This window comes from Coloeus monedula (genome assembly GCF_965178545.1).
Source record: "Coloeus monedula genome assembly, chromosome: 1".
Taxonomy (NCBI): Eukaryota; Metazoa; Chordata; class Aves; order Passeriformes; family Corvidae; genus Coloeus; species Coloeus monedula.
In genome coordinates this window covers 115,095,511-115,113,419 of record NC_138781.1, presented here as the reverse complement: position 1 = coordinate 115,113,419, position 17,909 = coordinate 115,095,511, and the positions used below count along the sequence as shown (strand labels likewise).

Genomic DNA, 17,909 nt, shown 5'->3' with positions numbered 1-17,909 from the left:
TTCAATGCAAATCATGATACTTTAGAAAACAATCACTAATGGAGTAAAAATTGTTTTAAAGAAGTAATATTTTATTGACTTGTTGGAAGTTTGCCAGGTTACAAAATGGAAAAAAAACCAACTAATGTAGCAAAAAGTTATGCATTAGCAGTAGGAAAACCTTCCTCCTAAAAGCCTAGGATAGTTCCAGTGGAGGAAAGTGTTTGTGAAACAAACATGAAAATAAACATGTTTATTCCTTGGGATCAGTGACAACAGCAGTGGTTGAGTAGGAGAAAGGGCTGAGGAGAGCGGCGATGGTGTAGTGGCGGTGACCGGAATCATTAGCAGTGAAGACCACCTGGAAAAGAGAAAATTTGTGGTCATGACCAACAACATACAGTCAAAGCTACCTTATTAACAATTAAGAAGCACACCTCACTTCATCTGCAGAGCACTTTGTTCAATGCTTTTACCCTTCTGAAGGCTAAGGCTTCCTGTTACTCTGTGATTGCCAAGTACTGAGGTATTTGTGGGATTTGGACCGATGTTCACAAAGAGCCTCAGCTGCGGTGAAGCTGGATGGAGGTACCCACACCTGAGCCAGGCAAACTGCTTTGGGATGTGGAATTGGAGGGGGAGGTATCTCAAATGACCAGTAAGAAAGACAGGGGTGAAATTCCACCTGGTGAATTTAAATAAACCCCCTGTGTGAGGTGTCCAAACAAGACAGGCTGTTGGAGCCCAAAGCTGCTTTCTGTGCTTCAGTGCCCCCTCCTGTTTTTAACACCACTGGTGGTGGGTCAGTTTTTGCATTGAGAACTGAGTGGCTAGGCTTGCCAGTAAAAGGACAGACCCTTGCCCTAAGAAAATTCAAATCTGCTGCTCTCCAAATCAGTTGAATGGGACTTGGGACATCTGATTCCCAGGAAAGCGTCATCACCTGGGTTAAGCTCCAGCTTTCTTTAGCCTACTATTTGATCTATTTTCTAAACCATGATGCACTTTCTACAAGTGGATTAGAGAGTTCTCTCCTATGACCAAAGTCTAAGCTGCTGGGACATGAGGACTGTAGGCTTCAGTTACCTTGTACACAGTCAGTCACCAAATTCTACCCACTTCCCAGGCTACCTTGTTGTTCTGTAGGCTATTATGTCAAGGAAAAGCTTCTTCAGCCTAGTTGGAACAGTCTCAGTCAGACATTTTTAAGCACCTTTTGAGGTGTAGCCCTTACAACTTTCAGATATCCAAATGGTTAGGGAATATTTTTGAGGGTTCTTTTTTTACCTAAATCACCCAAACCACCTCAGACTTTTATGGACCTGGGACTCAGTCACTGGGTTTAATCTTCCACAGAGCTCCATGAACTTGTGGTTTAAAATGTTCTACAACAGTACCAGTAGCTGTTCCAGACTAACTAAATTGGGGAAACTTTAATGACAGATTAAGCCTGAAGAATTTAAACAGATTTTTGGGTGTGCTAAGCAAACACAATAGGATAGAGCAGACAATAAATCAGTGTAGGGCTGAAAGCAAAGGGAGAGACAGGACATGATTATATTGCTGGCCTGATTATGAAATTTGAGTATCACTGAAATAGTCAACTATCCCACTATGATTATTTCTTTACATTTTTATACCTTTTTTATTTTAATTGCATGTTTTGGTGCTGAACATAATTTTAAAAAAGGCACACCAGAAAGAATTGTTTTTCTCAGGTAAATACATGTCATATTAGAATTCAGGGATTTTCATGTGATCAATATGGGGGAAATACCTCTGATTCAAGCATAGCTTATTTCCTATAAAATTAAGGTTTTCAAATCCCTCCATTCCTTCAGCAGCAGTAAAAGCAGTCTCTTCTTCTCGGTACATTTTTTTCTTGTTTGTTTTTATGAACACTCTCTACTTTTGAATAATGTAGCTCTTTTGAACAAGATTCCCTACTGGAATGAGTGGGTGAATGGGCACAGCTACACTTTGGAAGAGCTGTGTCAGCATTTGCAGGGAAGCTGGCTCCTTCCTTTGGCTCAGCTGGCCATTTACTGCCTTTACTTGCCCGATGTTGTGTGGCAGTGAACCACTTCACTGTGTGATGATGCTCCTTCAGTATCAAAGGGCTGTGCTTGTTCTTCCCAGCTGCTGCTGCTGCACAGGCAGTGTGTACATGTTATTAAGGATATTTGCCACTACTTACATCAGCATATTCATGGAATGCAGAAAGCCCAAGCGCTTTCCAGTAAGAGCTGGTTTCAAACTTCACCATGTATTTTCCCTCTACAAACTGTTCTTCTGTCGTGAGCTCATGAATCTCTCCATACTCTGTGGTTTTCCTGTAATGATTAAATATCTATGTAAATATTTTATATTGTCATTTAGATGCTAAACAGAAAAGTCAGTGTGGAATATTAAATAGTAGAGGTGCCAAATTCTACATTGAGCAGTTTCCAATCATCTGAAATAGTTCCTTCTCTCTATGCAGTGTATGTTTCCATATTGCAGATTCTGTCCTTGCTACCAACTCACCCATATACATCACAAATCAAAGCTGGCTGGTTTAAGGTCCTTCTTTTTAGTATCATGTTAACTTGTACCAAATGCTCTCTGGAACCAAAGGTTGCTGTCTTAGGAGGACTGCCATGATGACAGGCAAGACGCAAAATCTCAAAACCAAACTAAGGAGAGAAGAGAAATTTTATTGGAAAATCATTTTGTTCTCCAGTTATTAGCACTGAGGCTCTGGGGTTTACTCCTATACACTGATGTGATTTTATGTGACCCTGAGTGGTAATGTCTTGGAAAAGCAATTTAGCATCACGAGATTTTAATAATTTGATTTACAATGCCTTGGTCAAAGAGCAGGGGCCTCTTCCACTGGGTACCATATAAATGAGCAATAGGAATTCCCAGCTCAGAGATTATGTTCTCAGCTTGTAACAAAAATCTGTGGATGAAGAAACTCCAGCAGCAAGAAGGAAGTATAGATGGTATTGCACCCTATTTGTTCAAAAAGGAAGTTGTTCAAGCTTTGTATGACAGCTGTTTAAATATTTACATACTTAGCTCCTAAATCCCATTTATCTCTTTCCCCTCCTTTTATTTAATTTCTGAATTTTTAATCTTTTTTGTTTGTTTGTTTGTTTTTGTTTGGGTCTTTTTCTTCTGAAAATGTTTATTTAATATTTATAGTGCTTCATAACCACATGACATAGTTGAAGGAAAAATAAAGAAAGCCTTGACTGGAAGAACTAGTGGAACTTTCTTGTCTCATGGCAAGGAGTAACAGCCTAGGCAGAAAACAAACTGGAGGAGGAGGAGAGAAAGTGGAGAAAGCAGTGGCATGTTGCTTATCTGAGATGGAATCAGCTGTGATGTTGGGATTTTCTTTCCCAGTCTCTTTCTCCTCCTTCACCGTATTTGTTATCTTTGGTTAATGGTGGTAAATAAAAATGACTGAAGGAGAGAGCTTTTGCTTAAATTAAGAGGCAACAGGATTGAAAATCCCACGCTAATTTTCTTTTTTTTTTTTATTTGTTAAGACTGACAAAATCTTACTGGTCCAGTACAAGTGTAATCAACTGTGTCCAGGGCAGACCAAACCTGCAGAGAATCCACGTCCTATTTGAAACATGTATCACAGTCAATTTGTAAAGTGTGTGCATCTGCTTTCTCTTAGTTTAATTAGTAATTCCTGTTTAATCTGTATTGCTTTAATAAAAGGAGAAGTAATTTGTTTCTGAGTGTCCTTGAAGCTGTGAAACAGAATTACTGAGATGCTGCAGAAGAGGTTAGCAATCCATGTACTTCTGCTTATAAGCTGGGTAGTCTAGACACAAACCAATTAAAAGGAAAAATGGTGTCTGTCTCAAAATCTTTGTTCAGACAAATTAGTTTTAGTTTGAGGAAAATGTGGATGCAGCTGGAATGATTCTTTCCCTAAGGGGTGCTGCCCCAGTGGCAGATGTTAACCATCCAGAACAGCTGGGAAACTGGGAAGAAGAGCTCACTTGAAAAGGCATGCCCACTACCAGAAGTTACTGGCACTTTCTTTATTTTAGTTATTAAGTGGTAGCCATTCACTGTAAGTGGTCTCACAAGGAAACCTTTCAGCATTACTGCTGCACTTACAGCCAACAGGACAGTGTGTGATTCAGAGCCTGGAGGGGATCAGCACAAGGCAGAGGATGCTCAGCATTCAGCGCTGGTAGCAAAATGCTGCGATTGCTTCTGAACAGCACTTGTATTTCTGTCTGAGTGGGGGAGTAAATATAACATGTTCCTTATTCTTAATAGGATGTGGACTGCCAGCATCTGCTGTAAGATGGACAGTTAAGTTTAAAAAGCGGTGCTGTTCCAGTTAAGTTACTCCAGTGCCAGCCTAGACTGCAATCCTGATCCTCTTTTTGCCTACCTGGACCTTAGCTGTATGTGGTGGCAAGGTTAAATCTACACTGTCTATACAATGATGTTTATTAACTCTTAGGACACGTACTGCATTGAGATAAACTGTGCTCTCAGATGCAGACTGATGAGGAAATATCTCAGGAGCATGAATTCTTATTTTGGAGTTAAAAGAAAAAAAAATGAGGGTTGGGGAGCCACTTCAAATACACAGAAGCCTTTTTGATGACTTGTAACCTAGGTCACATAAAAACTATGTTTGGTGACTGCAACTCTTGAACCACATGATAAGACCTAGATTTCCAAAAACTTGTGAGGAGCGGAAAGGTCAAAGTTAGTCATGGGAGAAGCTCATATAGAATCCAAATCACATGCTCTGTGCCCTAAACCCTTCCTCAGTATGTGTCTCAGCTCAAGTTATCTCTTCTTGTATATTTTTAGCTGGAGTCATTTTGAAATAAGCCTCTTAGTAAAGTAATCTGCTACTATTCCAACTCCCCCACTGCCCCTTAAATACCATTACTCAAATTCAACAGTTGCCAGGTACATTTTCTTGATTCCATAAAGTGTGCTTGCAAAGTGAAAACAAGCAAACACAGAGGTGAAAAAATAACTACAACAGACATTTGTACAAAATGTAACTTTCCCATACATATCTGCTAGGTACTGTAACTTCAAAATATTATGCACCTGACAGGAGTATTTACATATTGCATTCCTGGACTGCATTCATATTTTCAGCTGTTTTAACACAGGGAAAGTCTGGCTTCTCTAAAAGAATAAAATTGTAAATACATATGAAAATCTGGTTCAAACAAGAGTCATCAGCTAAAGTCAATGGTATCACTTGAAAGGAAAGCAGCCTTGATTAAGATGCAAGTCAAGGAAAAGGTCAAAATTTTTACCTGCAATAAAAATTGTGATTTAATGTTCCTTCACTGCCATCCCCCAGCAAAATGGTTCTCACTTGCCTAGGGTTAATCTTCTCAATTTATATTTAAGAAGAAATGATTTGATTTTCTTGAGTGTACTAACCTAAAGTTTCAACAGAAGCTGCCCAACAACTACAGGATTTGTCTCCTTGGGCTTGTTGAAAGCAGCATTGCAAACTAAACAAGAAAACACTGTTATGCCCCCCACATAAAGGGGATTTAACAATGACATTACATTTATCTTAGTCCTCTGTAAATTGTATTTTGTATTAGATGTTACACAGCACTTGATGAAACATTTGAAATAATTTGGTTTCCTAATAATGAAAGAAATACTCACTAGGGATAAGACATTATCCTTGTCTCTTGAAAAAAATGTGTCATTTTTCATGGAGTTTCTCTGTTCGTTAAAGTACATAAATCCATTTTAAGAGGCTTTTGTTCCTAGGTTAACACTCAGCATTTGGGAGCAGAGTTGTTTGTTTCTCTTTCAATCTTGCAAATTTTCTTGCTACTTTTCAGTGGGGAAAAGTGTTTTTCATTTTTCATTATATAAAAAGAAACCATTCAGATGGAGAGAAAAGTATCTCTCCTTATAGTCTTCTCCTCTAGAGTTTTCTTTCTTTCTTTTTCTGCAGGTTTATGTAAATAATGCTATAGAAAATCCTAGTGAAAGGCAGTTAAATGTGCTGTTGACTCCTGTCCATTCTTTTGCTTCTCATTCAGTGCTTGAATATTCTGCTGCTACTGGAGGCTTCTCTTGAGTTATTTAAAAATCTGATTCAACAAGTCGTTGCAATGAAAGGTAAATGTCTGAATACCTCAGCTATTTGAATTTTAGTAAACTGTGTTCTTCTGTTACTCATCCACTTTTCACAGACCGAAGGTATTATTGTCTGACCCTCTGTGATGTCCTAAGGACACTAGGTAGTTGTAGGTATTGGGCTGTCATTCTAGCAAAAGACATTCAGAGCTATAGCAATGGCCACAAACAAATGCTGAGATTCTGCCTCTGTGTTGTGTTACAATGGGACTCTCTAAAACTTTCTGGTCAAGGAGTTTCTTCCAACCAGCACATTTGGTACACAGCAGAAGATGAATAATGCACTTATTATTTGTATGTGTGCAGACAAATCTTACAGAGAGGATTTTGTATGTGACTGCTTCAAATAAAGCTCTATATCCATTGCATATGAATATAAGTTAGTCTGGATTACCTACAAAATGCTGGTAAATAGGCTTTTCCTTTTTCTTTTTTTTCTCTATAGGAAGGGAAGATAATACTGAAGTTAGGAGAAAAATTAAGTGTTAAAACTACTCCCTTACAAAGATAAGATGAGCACCTGAACATATTTTTGCAATTAGCATTTCAGTCATGGGTAAGTTCCACTTAAATGTCATGGGTAAGTTCCACTTAAATCTAATGGATTTTAGATCAGAATTCATGTGCTGTTAACACTGATAGTGTGACACGTCAGAAAACACATTGCTATTCTGATCAGAGCTCTGTTCCATTAATTCAACTGTTTGGCCAAGGCACCTTGAAATTGGCTCCAGAAGAACACACAACTTACCCAGCAGCAAAGTCCTGCCAGCTTCCATCTTCAGCCTGTTTAAAAACTTTAACAGCTACATCAGATGCAGGACTTCCCCTGACTGCATCCAGCACTTTCACCATAAGAGGGCATTTGGAATCAACAGAGCCATGGGAGACCTTGGGGAAAGGAGGAGAAGTTGTATAGGAGCTGTCCACCAAGCCTGCAAAAACCTCCTCCCAAAGGAAAAATGGATTCTAATTGCGGAATTACTGTTCACTTTAAAATAAGTTCTTCGTGAAATGCTATTCAAAGCTAATTTACAAACATCTATTTCTTAAGCAGAGCATCTTAGAGCTTTATACTGATAACTTTATTGCACACACACAGACTTCTTGTTCAATATTTAGAGCTGCATATGGCTCTAGGAAAATGTTATAATATTATACCTCTATAATGAGATCACAAATAAGAAAATAATAAATTCTTGTAAGTGCAGACAAAGTGTGTTAGCTAGAGAAACCAACAAAGAAATACATATGATATCCTAAGGCTGAAAGAATATCCCTCTCTTAGGCTTCATTACACTATAAGGAATCCTTAGTCATGCTTAAAAAATATTTTTTAGTGCTTCAGAGAAGCACTTGTTTGGCAAAGCTTCCTCTTTTTTGAGGATACGGGATGTGAGTCATGAACAGACACAAAGGAAGAGAAAGAAAGGTCACACCACCTGGGTCCTTGACCCTTCCATAATTCCTTAAAATAGGTAGGTAAATGGCAAGAAAATAAAAAGTTTTAAGAATTCTGAAGATGCTACTATAAAAAACCACCCAGAAATAGCATTCTGGCAAAGCCTAATTGTTACAGAATTTCATGGATGAGGGGGATGCTAGTCATCTAGAAAATCTAGATTATCATTCTTGTAATGATTGAGTTTGAATACAAAGAGACTCACCAGTGGTGCAGCTTCAGAGAAAAATACCAGTCCAGCTAAGAAAACAAAGAGTGCAGACTGAAAGGCCATTCTGCTTGCTGTTAGTGAGCCTTGGTGCCAGCAGCCAGGAGCTGAGGGGATTTGGGATTTTATAGCCAATCCAACAACAAAACAGGCTGCTTATTGGGTGCCCATATGACTCCAAAACTGCTGATTCTGATTATTTGCTTAGTAAATAGCCCAATCCTAGAGTCAGTCCATGAATAGCACTGCCATTGAAGTCAATGGAAGGACTGCAGGATCGCTAGAGCAAAGAAAATATGTAACGGACACAAACATGACCCTTGCCTGGGGAGATTGCACTCATAGAAAGCCCTCCACAAAATAACACAAATGACCTTTGTTTACCCAGAAATCCAACCAGTTCTAGGAGAACTCCTTTACCTTGCCCTCAGGTTGGGCATGATAATGCCCCAATGCTTTCTTTGCACCTGCCCCATGTGTCTTCTCAATATATCCAGTGCTTTCTGAGGACCAGATCCCACATACAGATTCAGGCTCAGTATATGGGTGATGGATTTTGTTCATTGTCTGGCTCAAGCAGTGCTGGATTCCCAATCAGTCTCCCTGCTTGTTGGAAAGGAGAAATGTCTCTGAGACAAAATTTAGATGGGATCTGACACAATCTGCCACTCACCCCAAGTTCCTAATGATTGATCTTGCCCAACCTTCAGTTAGACACTGAGGTCTCCTCTTAGTCACTGGGAAAAGACCTGTAGAGATGTGTCCCCCTGGGAAGCTAAAGGTCTCAGAAAAGTGGAATGAGCCCTCTTTTGCACCGTGTACCCCAGAAGGAGCCAAGGCAGCCAGCAAAGGCTGGTAGCTTTTGTTAAGATTTGGCTAAGGTTCTAGTAGCCAAACCCCTATAATGCTGGGAACGTTACTGTTACATCTACATTTCTTCATTTCTACATTTGTAAGTACAAATGTACATTTCAGAGGTTTTTCAGGGGTGAACCCAGCCCCAGCATAAATTGGGAGAAGACATCTGGGGGAGATGGCAAGGTATAGCTGGTTTTCTCCAGCTGCATCACATAAATTGTCCATACTGTACCTTGTGCTAGCTGAGAGACAAAGAAACTGCCCTGTTTAGCTGTTCCTTGTCCCCACATCCTAAACAACCTCGAGCCCACACTTCTCAGGAGCTGGCACTCATTTTTTACTGAATTCACAGTATTCTAACAAAAAGCAGTTTTTCCCCCTTAACTTGAATAGGATATGATGAAGGTCTTAGAGAGAGATCATGAATGATATTCTCCAGAGACTCTCATACCTTCAGGCTGCGCTATGCAGTTTTTCTCTCTAGGCAAAGTTGGTTTTTGAGAAAAAAATCTATAATACAGTAACCTCCTGCACTGGGATCAAAGTGCCCTTTGTCCTTACAGCAAAGCAAGCTGATAGGGAGGTAACATTCTACACACACTTTGTCTGCACCTAAAAGTCAGTGCAAGGTGCCCAGCAGTGATAAGCCATGCTGCAATCTCGTGCTTGTGGGTTGTATTCAGATCCTGGAAAGTTAAATACTGCTCCTAGATCTGTGCACCAACACATTACTTCATTATTTTGTTCTCATTATTTGTGAATATTTCTCTGAAGCAATGCAGCTTTGTACGTCTGGAAGAGAAATTATCTGTATTCTAGGGCAAGTAGGCTGTCTTGTGTTTTGCTGTCAGCTGTTCTTCAAGAAAATAATGCCAAGGAGTTAATTATATTGGCACTTGTCTGCAGGACAAATTGCTCTCCTATGGGAAAATTACTTAAAAAATAATGATTTTCTTCTGATAGGTTTCTCTGCAAAGTAGCAGTTTCTGAAAAATCAGGTCTACAGGGATAGTAGATTTCAGCTGTCCATATTATCTATTTTGCTTCCCTCTTATAACATTGACCTTTGGCAGCTGTTTTTCAGACTGAAAAATGAGCATGAAAAATTCTAACCCCAACATGACTTTTTTCCCTTGTCCTTCATTTGCTGTTTTTTTCAACTCTCAACATCCCATACATAACCCAGGCAGTGATTCTTTGACTGCTAACAGGGACACCAGTCTGAGTGGAAATTAGACTTTGTCTGTTTGTGAATCTCCATTCACACATTTTGAACACAACTAGATTATTTCTATAAATTCAAAGATACAGGTGGACTCAGCGAGAAGGGAAAAAAAAAATCTACTAAATCTCTGATCATGAAGCATCTAGAATTTATATAGAATTCTATTAAAATCCCATGTAAACCTAATTTAAAATTACTACAGCCTAGTGAAAGCAATGCTAGGTAAACCTTCCTCCTTCCATCGTCAGTCTCAACCAAGTACCACAGTATGGTAATATTTTCCATAAAATGTATGTGAAGGCTCAGGGCTTCAGAACAGCTGGCTGAGAATGATGATTCTCCCTTGGTAGAGAATCGAAACTTGATTGTGGGAGGGAAAAGGAGAAAGAGGATGGGTAACTGCTGAGCATCCAACAGGTGCTGACTGTTGTCTGTTGTTGTCGTTAAACCTTTTTTGTACAATGGGATTCTGAAGCTTATAAACTGAATAACTTACTTGGCTAAAAAATAAGAGAAGGTGAAATGAAAAGGGACTGAGCTCTGAGATGTAAGTGGGGCTGGGAAACTCAAGGCTTTCTGAAGGAGCAGGGAAGCTGCCATGAAGAGCAGGAAAGAAGGCAGTTCCCAGAGACTGCTAGCAGGATACATGCTACAAGAAAGGTGATCAACTCGGAGCTTTAGCACAGAGCAGAAGCATAAATGCCCTTTTGTAAGAAAAGAGTAAACAGAGTTACTGACAACTCAACAGAAAGAGATTTTTAGGAATCCTGGTGTGGAAGATGCTGTAGGGTTACGTAGCTAAAACAGAGATAGTATAAGGCTAAGTAGTGCAAGTACCTGGGATCTAGGGGACACATGAAACCCAGGAGAGAGGTGGTCACCCAGCATACAGGGTGATTAGGGTGCTGTAGAAGAGAATGGCCAAGAGCCCCTGGTGTGCCCAGTAATCACCTCAGCTTTATGGAAGCCAACAAGCGTGAGACCCCCAGTTATGAAAAAATTTAGATAATCTTCAAATATGTGAATGCTTTAAGGCTTATCTGAATTCCAAATCAATTGAAGTTCATCTCTGAAGAATTAGGATTAATGCCTATTTCTAATGAAAGCATGTTCCCTGCTTGGAAGCATTACAGTGTTCAGGTCAAGAGCAAACATGTCCCATTAATACTCTTGTTTATGTCAGGGATTTTTCCCACTGTGCTACAGTGTTTTTCTCTCTCTTCTGTGTAGTCTCACACACTTAGGCTTGTTTCACATAGATAAGCTCCTTATTCTCTGCTGCATTCCCTTCTATTTGACTTTTTTTAGAAAGCCAACTGCTTCAACATGACAAAATGCTCAGACAGCCTGGAATACCTGACTTTGACCGTAAAAACCTGTAAGCTTCTCCTGTGACACTGGAATGAAAGGGCCTGATAGATGGTAAACCATTCAGTAATCTGGATAGAACTCCTAGTACTGTTCAAAGAATTAATGAATTCCTGGGCTCTGAAAAAATCCTTTCTATAACATCGAGACCTGAATGTGACACCTCTTTTTCACTTCTCTGGAGTAAAATTCCATAGGGACTTACAGGAAAAGACCTGAGATTTACGTCTCAAAGGAGTTTGCCTTAATTTTCTGAACTAGAGTCAAGAACCCTATGAGTTTTACTTCAGGTGTCTGCCAGCTGAGTTGCTGTGGCAGAGCTCTGGCACACAAGGAGAGTGCTCAGTGCACTAACTGCCTGAAGCCAGACAGAAATTTTCTGTTGCTTTCACTATTTGCTAATTATATAACATTTCCCCTCTCTGCAAAGCCAGGGATAATGCTTTTCTAATTAATAAATGTGCTCAGGGAGGTTCATGTTTGAGCTTGAACTTCAGTTTGTAAAGAATGGCATTAAAAATGGTGGCATTTCAGGATTGCGTGGTGTTTGCATGTTTATCAGCCTTTTTAATTTTCATTTTCACTGAGGAGTATGTCTGTATTTTGAGTTTTAATGATCATTCTCAGATTTCTTTGTTCACAGGACAAACACTGCCTATTTTAATTGGAAGTAAGGAAACACTACTGATCTTATGCAGAAAAACAAGAAAAACATCCTTATTTTGTATCTTAAATCAAATCCAGTTAATTCAAATATGCGGAAGTGGATACTGCTAGCAAACAATTTTGAAGACAGATGGGCTGGGTTGGTATAAAATCACAGGGGTTTTTATCATTTCCAAGGCTGTGTCCAAGGAGCATCCTGGGATATAGCTCAAAGTCCAAAAAAAAAAAAAAAAAAAGAATAGATGATTCTTGCTTTAGGGTATTTGTAATGTGTGAATTCACCTGGCACCTGCTCATCTCAGCAGGCTTTTGCTCTGAAGTGTTTAAACTTCAAGGTCACTGGGCACTGATCATTACTACTTCATAAGCTGCCCCTATAGGTCTTGTGATCACTCAGAAACAAACTTCTGTTATTCAACTTTAACATGTATTCATGTCTACATACTAATCTATCGGTCTAGACAAGTGATTTAAAAAAAACCAGCCCTAATTCAGTTTATGCTCAAAGCTAACTGAATATCCTTGTGCCAGCCTTAATATTTCCTGTGTCTGAAAGATGCTGGAACTTGCCATGAGATCAATGTTTCTAAAGGTCAATCTATTTATTAGTAAAATGATTAGGTGGTTTATATTTTAAGTTTATTTTTTGTGCCATTCTTACAGTGAGACATCCATAATAAATCTACAACATGACAAAAATGTTTCTGATAGCAAAAAAAACCTTAACAGAGGTCACTATTTTCCTAGGGTCTTGTCTAGGCTCTTCTGGGACTGTATGATATTTTTAAGTGAATTTCCATCCATTATCAATTTGTTCTCAGTGGACTGCAGATGTCAAATGATTAATTAGGAGCAGACATGACAACAAAAATCTTCCTCCAGCTACAAAGACCAAAAGAGGTTCTGAAGGGTTAAATTATGTTCTTTTCTTAGGTTATAGATATTTGCTAAGCTATTGCAGCTATGTACTTTGTTCATCATCTTGCAGTTTAAGATTGTAAAATGCTGAGTCTAGGGCACTTTATTCTGGTACCTGAATACAAATAGGTGTGAGGAAATGCCTGTTTTTCCACCATGCAGGGCCACCTGGGTAGGCTCTTGAAAAGCTTCTGCAAATATGCACAGGGTCAAATTAGCCTCAGTTAATGGCTAATCATCCTATAGCGTCACTTGAATTACTCAAGTCTCTGTTTAGTGGAGGTCATTGTAGATACAGGTAGATCACCACATGGACTCACATGGATGCAGCTTCTATGTGAACTGTGGCTGGTGTGCCCATGAGTGCCTTTGCACTCTGTCATGTGTCCTGGGCCACCAGACCACATCTCCCTCCTGTCCATCTGCCCCACCTTGTAAGAAAATCCCCATCTGGCCTGCAATAAAATCCCCTGGGCATGCTGTTGAGTGGGAAGTTACCAAGTGACTGTGACAGTCACACATTTATGCCTTTCTTTTTATTAATTGAACTGGTTCCTGCCAAGAGCTCTGAGGAAGTGCTATACTAACCATTTTATCTCATAAACAGAGTTCCTGGATCTGCCATGGGCTTCACTGTACTTTGGCATCAGCTTCCACACAGATTTACCAGTGTCACTGGCCTGACAAAACCAAATGAATGCCTCATGAAAATAGATTTGAGAGGAAACAGCATTGTATCTTGGGAGGGATAAAAAAAAAAAGGTATTTCAAAAGGGAAGGGACAGAACAGATCACGACCCTATGTACAATACATTAATAACATCTGTATTTCCTTTTTCATTTTTTTTTCTTTTTGTTCTTCCTCAAATTTTAAAGACAAGACTAAAAGTATACTACAACATTTCAGGGAGAAAAAATTAAGGGCTAGACATTTTTGTGATGTGGAACCAGCAGAAGAAAAATGTTAATAGCTATTGTAGAAAAGCCACTGGTTGTAGATTTTTTAGCTTCTCTGAGCCAAAAGCTCTTGCTAGTTCTGCTTGTAGCAGATGTGAAAACTAGGTCTGTGATCCAGGCAGGAAACACTTGGTGAAGGTGTACTAAAAAAAATAGGAGTAGCTTTGAGGTAGTGCTTCTCAGCATGTTACGCTGAGCTAGTTTTGTACAGACAAAAATAAATTGTATGCTTTGAAATGCAGTGGGGTACATGAGTCAACAGGAGATTAACTGGCTGTTATTCCTTGGTATATTGCAAAGGAAAATCTTGCTTATGTATGTAAATACACAAACTCTCCAGTGCCCTTTCCCCATGAACTGCTGCCTGCCTTACATAGCGGCAAATAGAGATTGCTGCTTTAAATGGATGGACAAAGGCAATATGTATACTTTTCCATGATTAAACCTCTGTGGTTTTATCCCCCTTTACCTCCTGCCATCCAAGCTGGGAGACTGAATTCCAATCACAGCAGATACATGCTCAGGTTTATAGAGTGCAAGCTTGTGACTAGTTCAGTGTAACAGTTGCTGCAGACAAAAATAGCAATTTCTTTTCTCACTATCTCTGCACTAGGTGCAGAACACCTCCTGTACCACAAAAATAAAATAAATATCAGCTGAGCCTACAACTTAGCTGTATCTATGGCTGTTGTGCCACTGTTCTATATCTACAATCACAGCTATTACAGAATCTGCTTTTTGCAGTTGAGGTGCATTTTATCACCGCCCTGTGTCTGTGTATATTCATTCTGGGGGGTATTTAGCTTCTCTTTCTTGTCCTTCATAGCATATAGGCCCCCACACACCATTGCTGAGAAACTGGTCTCTGGGCTGATGCAGACTTTTTCTGCATCCAGGTGTGCTTTATCAATACCGGTAGCAAAGCAGAGGCTGTTGTGTCTTTAGGACAAACTCAAGCAGAACAACAACCATCTTATCCAACTCTATGTGTCATGCAGTGTGTAGTGTCCAGGGGGTGAAACAGTAGCTGGCTTACAGCAGCCAGTTAGGTCTCTGCTAGAGTTAAGAAAAGTGATCATTGCCCATACTCAAGTCAAGGAGGTAGGAAGTTTGAGTTCCTGACTCCCAAGAGCTTGCTTTACAAACATGGAGTCCACAGAGTGATTTTAAGAATTTTATAAAAAAATCACTCTGCAAGTGGAGTGATCCACAGTGCTGGATGAGTACGGAGCTATTGGGGAATTATTCCCACTGCTCACTCTCATGAGGTGTAGAGGTCAAATACGAACTGAGATTGCTGTACTGCCCTTCTAACAGCAGTTCCCAGACTAGATTACTCCTGCTCCTCATCACCCCTGCCTTCATGCAAAGCTGATCTGGACTGAACACAAGGCCCTAAAGAGGCCAGGAAGTGCCCTCCCTGTTCACAGGGCAGCACTGTGGTCCCTTCGCTACTACACAATGCAGTGCACAGAATCCCATGTCTTCCTGAAAGTCCATCACAGCCCATAATATTGGAGCCACTGGAAACCAGCTTAGGGAAATATGTACTGGTAAACTAAATTCGTTTAATCCCCTTCATCTCTGTGATTTTCTCCTCTAAGCGTGATTCAAAAGAATTTTAATCCCTCTCATGTAGGCCAGAGAAGGCACCGAGCCCAGCAGCTTGTCCACACCTAGCAGAACAGTTGCCACACCTTATGTTCACATTCTGCCTTAACAAACTCTCAAGTATGGCCAAACAGACAAGTCCTTAGAATTGGCTGGATGCCTCAAAAGGCTTTGAAATGTCAGACCAAAATCCTTACCCACTCTTGCTAACTAGCATTCTCCCTCAAGAGAGGACAAAAGACTCATGCACTCTGAATGACTTGCTTTATTCTGCTCTTCTTGCAATTTAAAAGATTCCCTTAGTCCTTGTTATTGGACTTCACTACACTGTTGGCTACTGCTTGGTACTGATGATTTCCAATGAGCTTGACATCATTAGCTATTGGGCTCCTGGTAGCAAGGAAAAGGTAAATTTTAGCTTTTTCTTTAAAGATGACACTCAGCAAGTAGGTGCTTTAGTCTTTGAAAAATGGTGAAAGAAGCATAGCCTGAGGTGGGAAAAACCAGCAAATAACTCCAGCCCACGACTATTCTCTGGGGAATATTTGGCTATAGACAGAACTGTAAATCTTTTATTAGTATCAGCTTGATGAGTCTATTGAAGTTCCTCCACAAAGTACAAAAAGTCACATGAAAAGAGGAACACATACTAATTTTGCTCCTTCTTTGTGCTGTTATGTGAGGAAGGCTGTAAATAGCCCAAGTGTGTAATTGCTAGTCACACTCCTTTCTGTTGAGCAATTTGTCTTTTTTTTTACACCCAGGGTTGCCATGCAGAAGTTGGGGAGATCTTGGTGCAGGAAAGCACTGAGTTATACATCGCTTATGAGACTTTTTACCTCCTCTGCCTGAAGTGCAAGCACATCTGTGTGCTGCATACATCCAGCTGGTTTGTGGATGGTGGATTTATTTCCTGCACAAGTCCATAAGTGCTCTCGTAACTTCTACCAGCACAGGTGTAATTGCTTTGAGAAACCACCCCCTGGGCGCTTTTGAAAGGCAGAACTCCTCTGGCTGTTCTTTGCACACAGCTGCCCAAAACAGTAGAGAAGAGGTAACAGAGTGCCTGCCCATCAACTCCTTCCTGAGGGGACACTGTCCCATGGCAGGGCACCCAGCAGCCATGGAATTCTGTAGGCCCCTTGGACAGACCCTTGCCACCGTGTTTTGCTTGGCCTAGGAATGAAGAACTCCAGCAATCTGGAGCAGAGCCATGTCGTGGTACAAAGAGCCTCTCTTAAACAGGGTGCATGGGTCTGCATAGGCAGGTCTTGCCTGCTCAGTTTCAGAGCAAAACATTACTGTAAAAACAAAACAAAACAAAACAAAAAAAAAGCCATGTCCTTGGCTGAAGATAAACCCAGCAAAGCAAATTCAATCCTTTCAAAATGTAAATATTAATTTAAACTTTCGTTTTAACAGCACCCTTGGGTCTGTTGCCATTTGGCTGGAATACCTCCCCTCTCTCTTCTGCTGCTGGGCACCACTACTGGGATGGGAGCCCATCCTTTCCACAGTATGGGGAACAAATTGCTCAAGGTGGGAGGAAGCGGTCGCCGTAGGAGTCTTGTCTCTGGGGATCATGACACGTGCAAAGAAAAAGGCATCCAAGTTGGACTATGGAGAAGAATCTGCTGAATGTCAAGCAGGCCATGCAGTCTCACCTGGCACTCCAAGATGTTGGCTGAGCCTGGCTGTTAAGCAGCTTTTAACATGTCTTTGAGCTGCCTCTCTGCCTCAGACTCACAGCAGCACTGCGAAAGATGATGCCTTGTCTGACTGCTCAACTCTGTAGACAAGAAGCACAGGAAAAGGAAAAATGTAGAAAAAGAAGGGAAAAAAAGGTAAGAAGGAAACGGAAAGAAGAGGCTGAGATATAAAGAGCATGATGTCAGGCACCTAAATCTACCTCTTTTGTGATGTTTATGAAAATAGCCAAAATCAAGAGAAGCCTCAGATATACTGGCACTCTGTTGGGTGCAGAATGTCTCCCAACGATAGGACAATGAAGGTCAGTGGCTCTGGGTAGGGATCATTGCTGAAGGATAACACCCTCCTGCATCTCTCCTGAGCATCTCTGTGACATTGGGGATGCCCCTAAAGTATGATGACTGTGGCTTGACCCACCAGTTAAGAATAATTTCCAGTGCAGTAGTTTTGGCCCAATGGTCCCTTCTTCCACATTCCCCTTTCTGATGATGTATGATTTTAATGGAGTTTGTGGACATGTGTGTCTGGATTAATCTTGTGTTTCTGTGAGTAAAATTTACTAATTCTTATAAACAATGCTTTTTGCCCAACTGAGCTGTACTTCGGGCAACTTGAAATTCAGGTGTCTGTACTTATATTGTGCTGAAAGGCACAATTCCCAGTACCTGGGAAACCTGTTGTGCGTGCTCAGAGAGGGACCTTTTTCCATCTCTGCCCAGCAAAGAGAGGAATTTTAAGTCAGCCTGGCTTTCCATCCTCAGTTTGTAATTCTGTTGCTAAGTGGCAATGAA

The 17,909-nt window shown here is 40.4% G+C and overlaps 1 protein-coding gene across 1 annotated transcript; it reads right to left on the bottom strand.

Moving 5' to 3' along the window:
- Positions 1–232: 232 nt before the first annotated feature.
- LOC309576358 (transthyretin) lies at positions 233–7,871 on the bottom strand (the record flags this gene model as incomplete). The annotated part of the gene is made up of 4 exons (XM_082287595.1): positions 233–340; positions 2,177–2,312; positions 6,887–7,026; positions 7,803–7,871. 4 exons carry the CDS (start codon positions 7,869–7,871, stop codon positions 233–235), a joined length of 453 nt encoding a protein of 150 aa, XP_082143721.1.
- Positions 7,872–17,909: the final 10,038 nt, after the last annotated feature.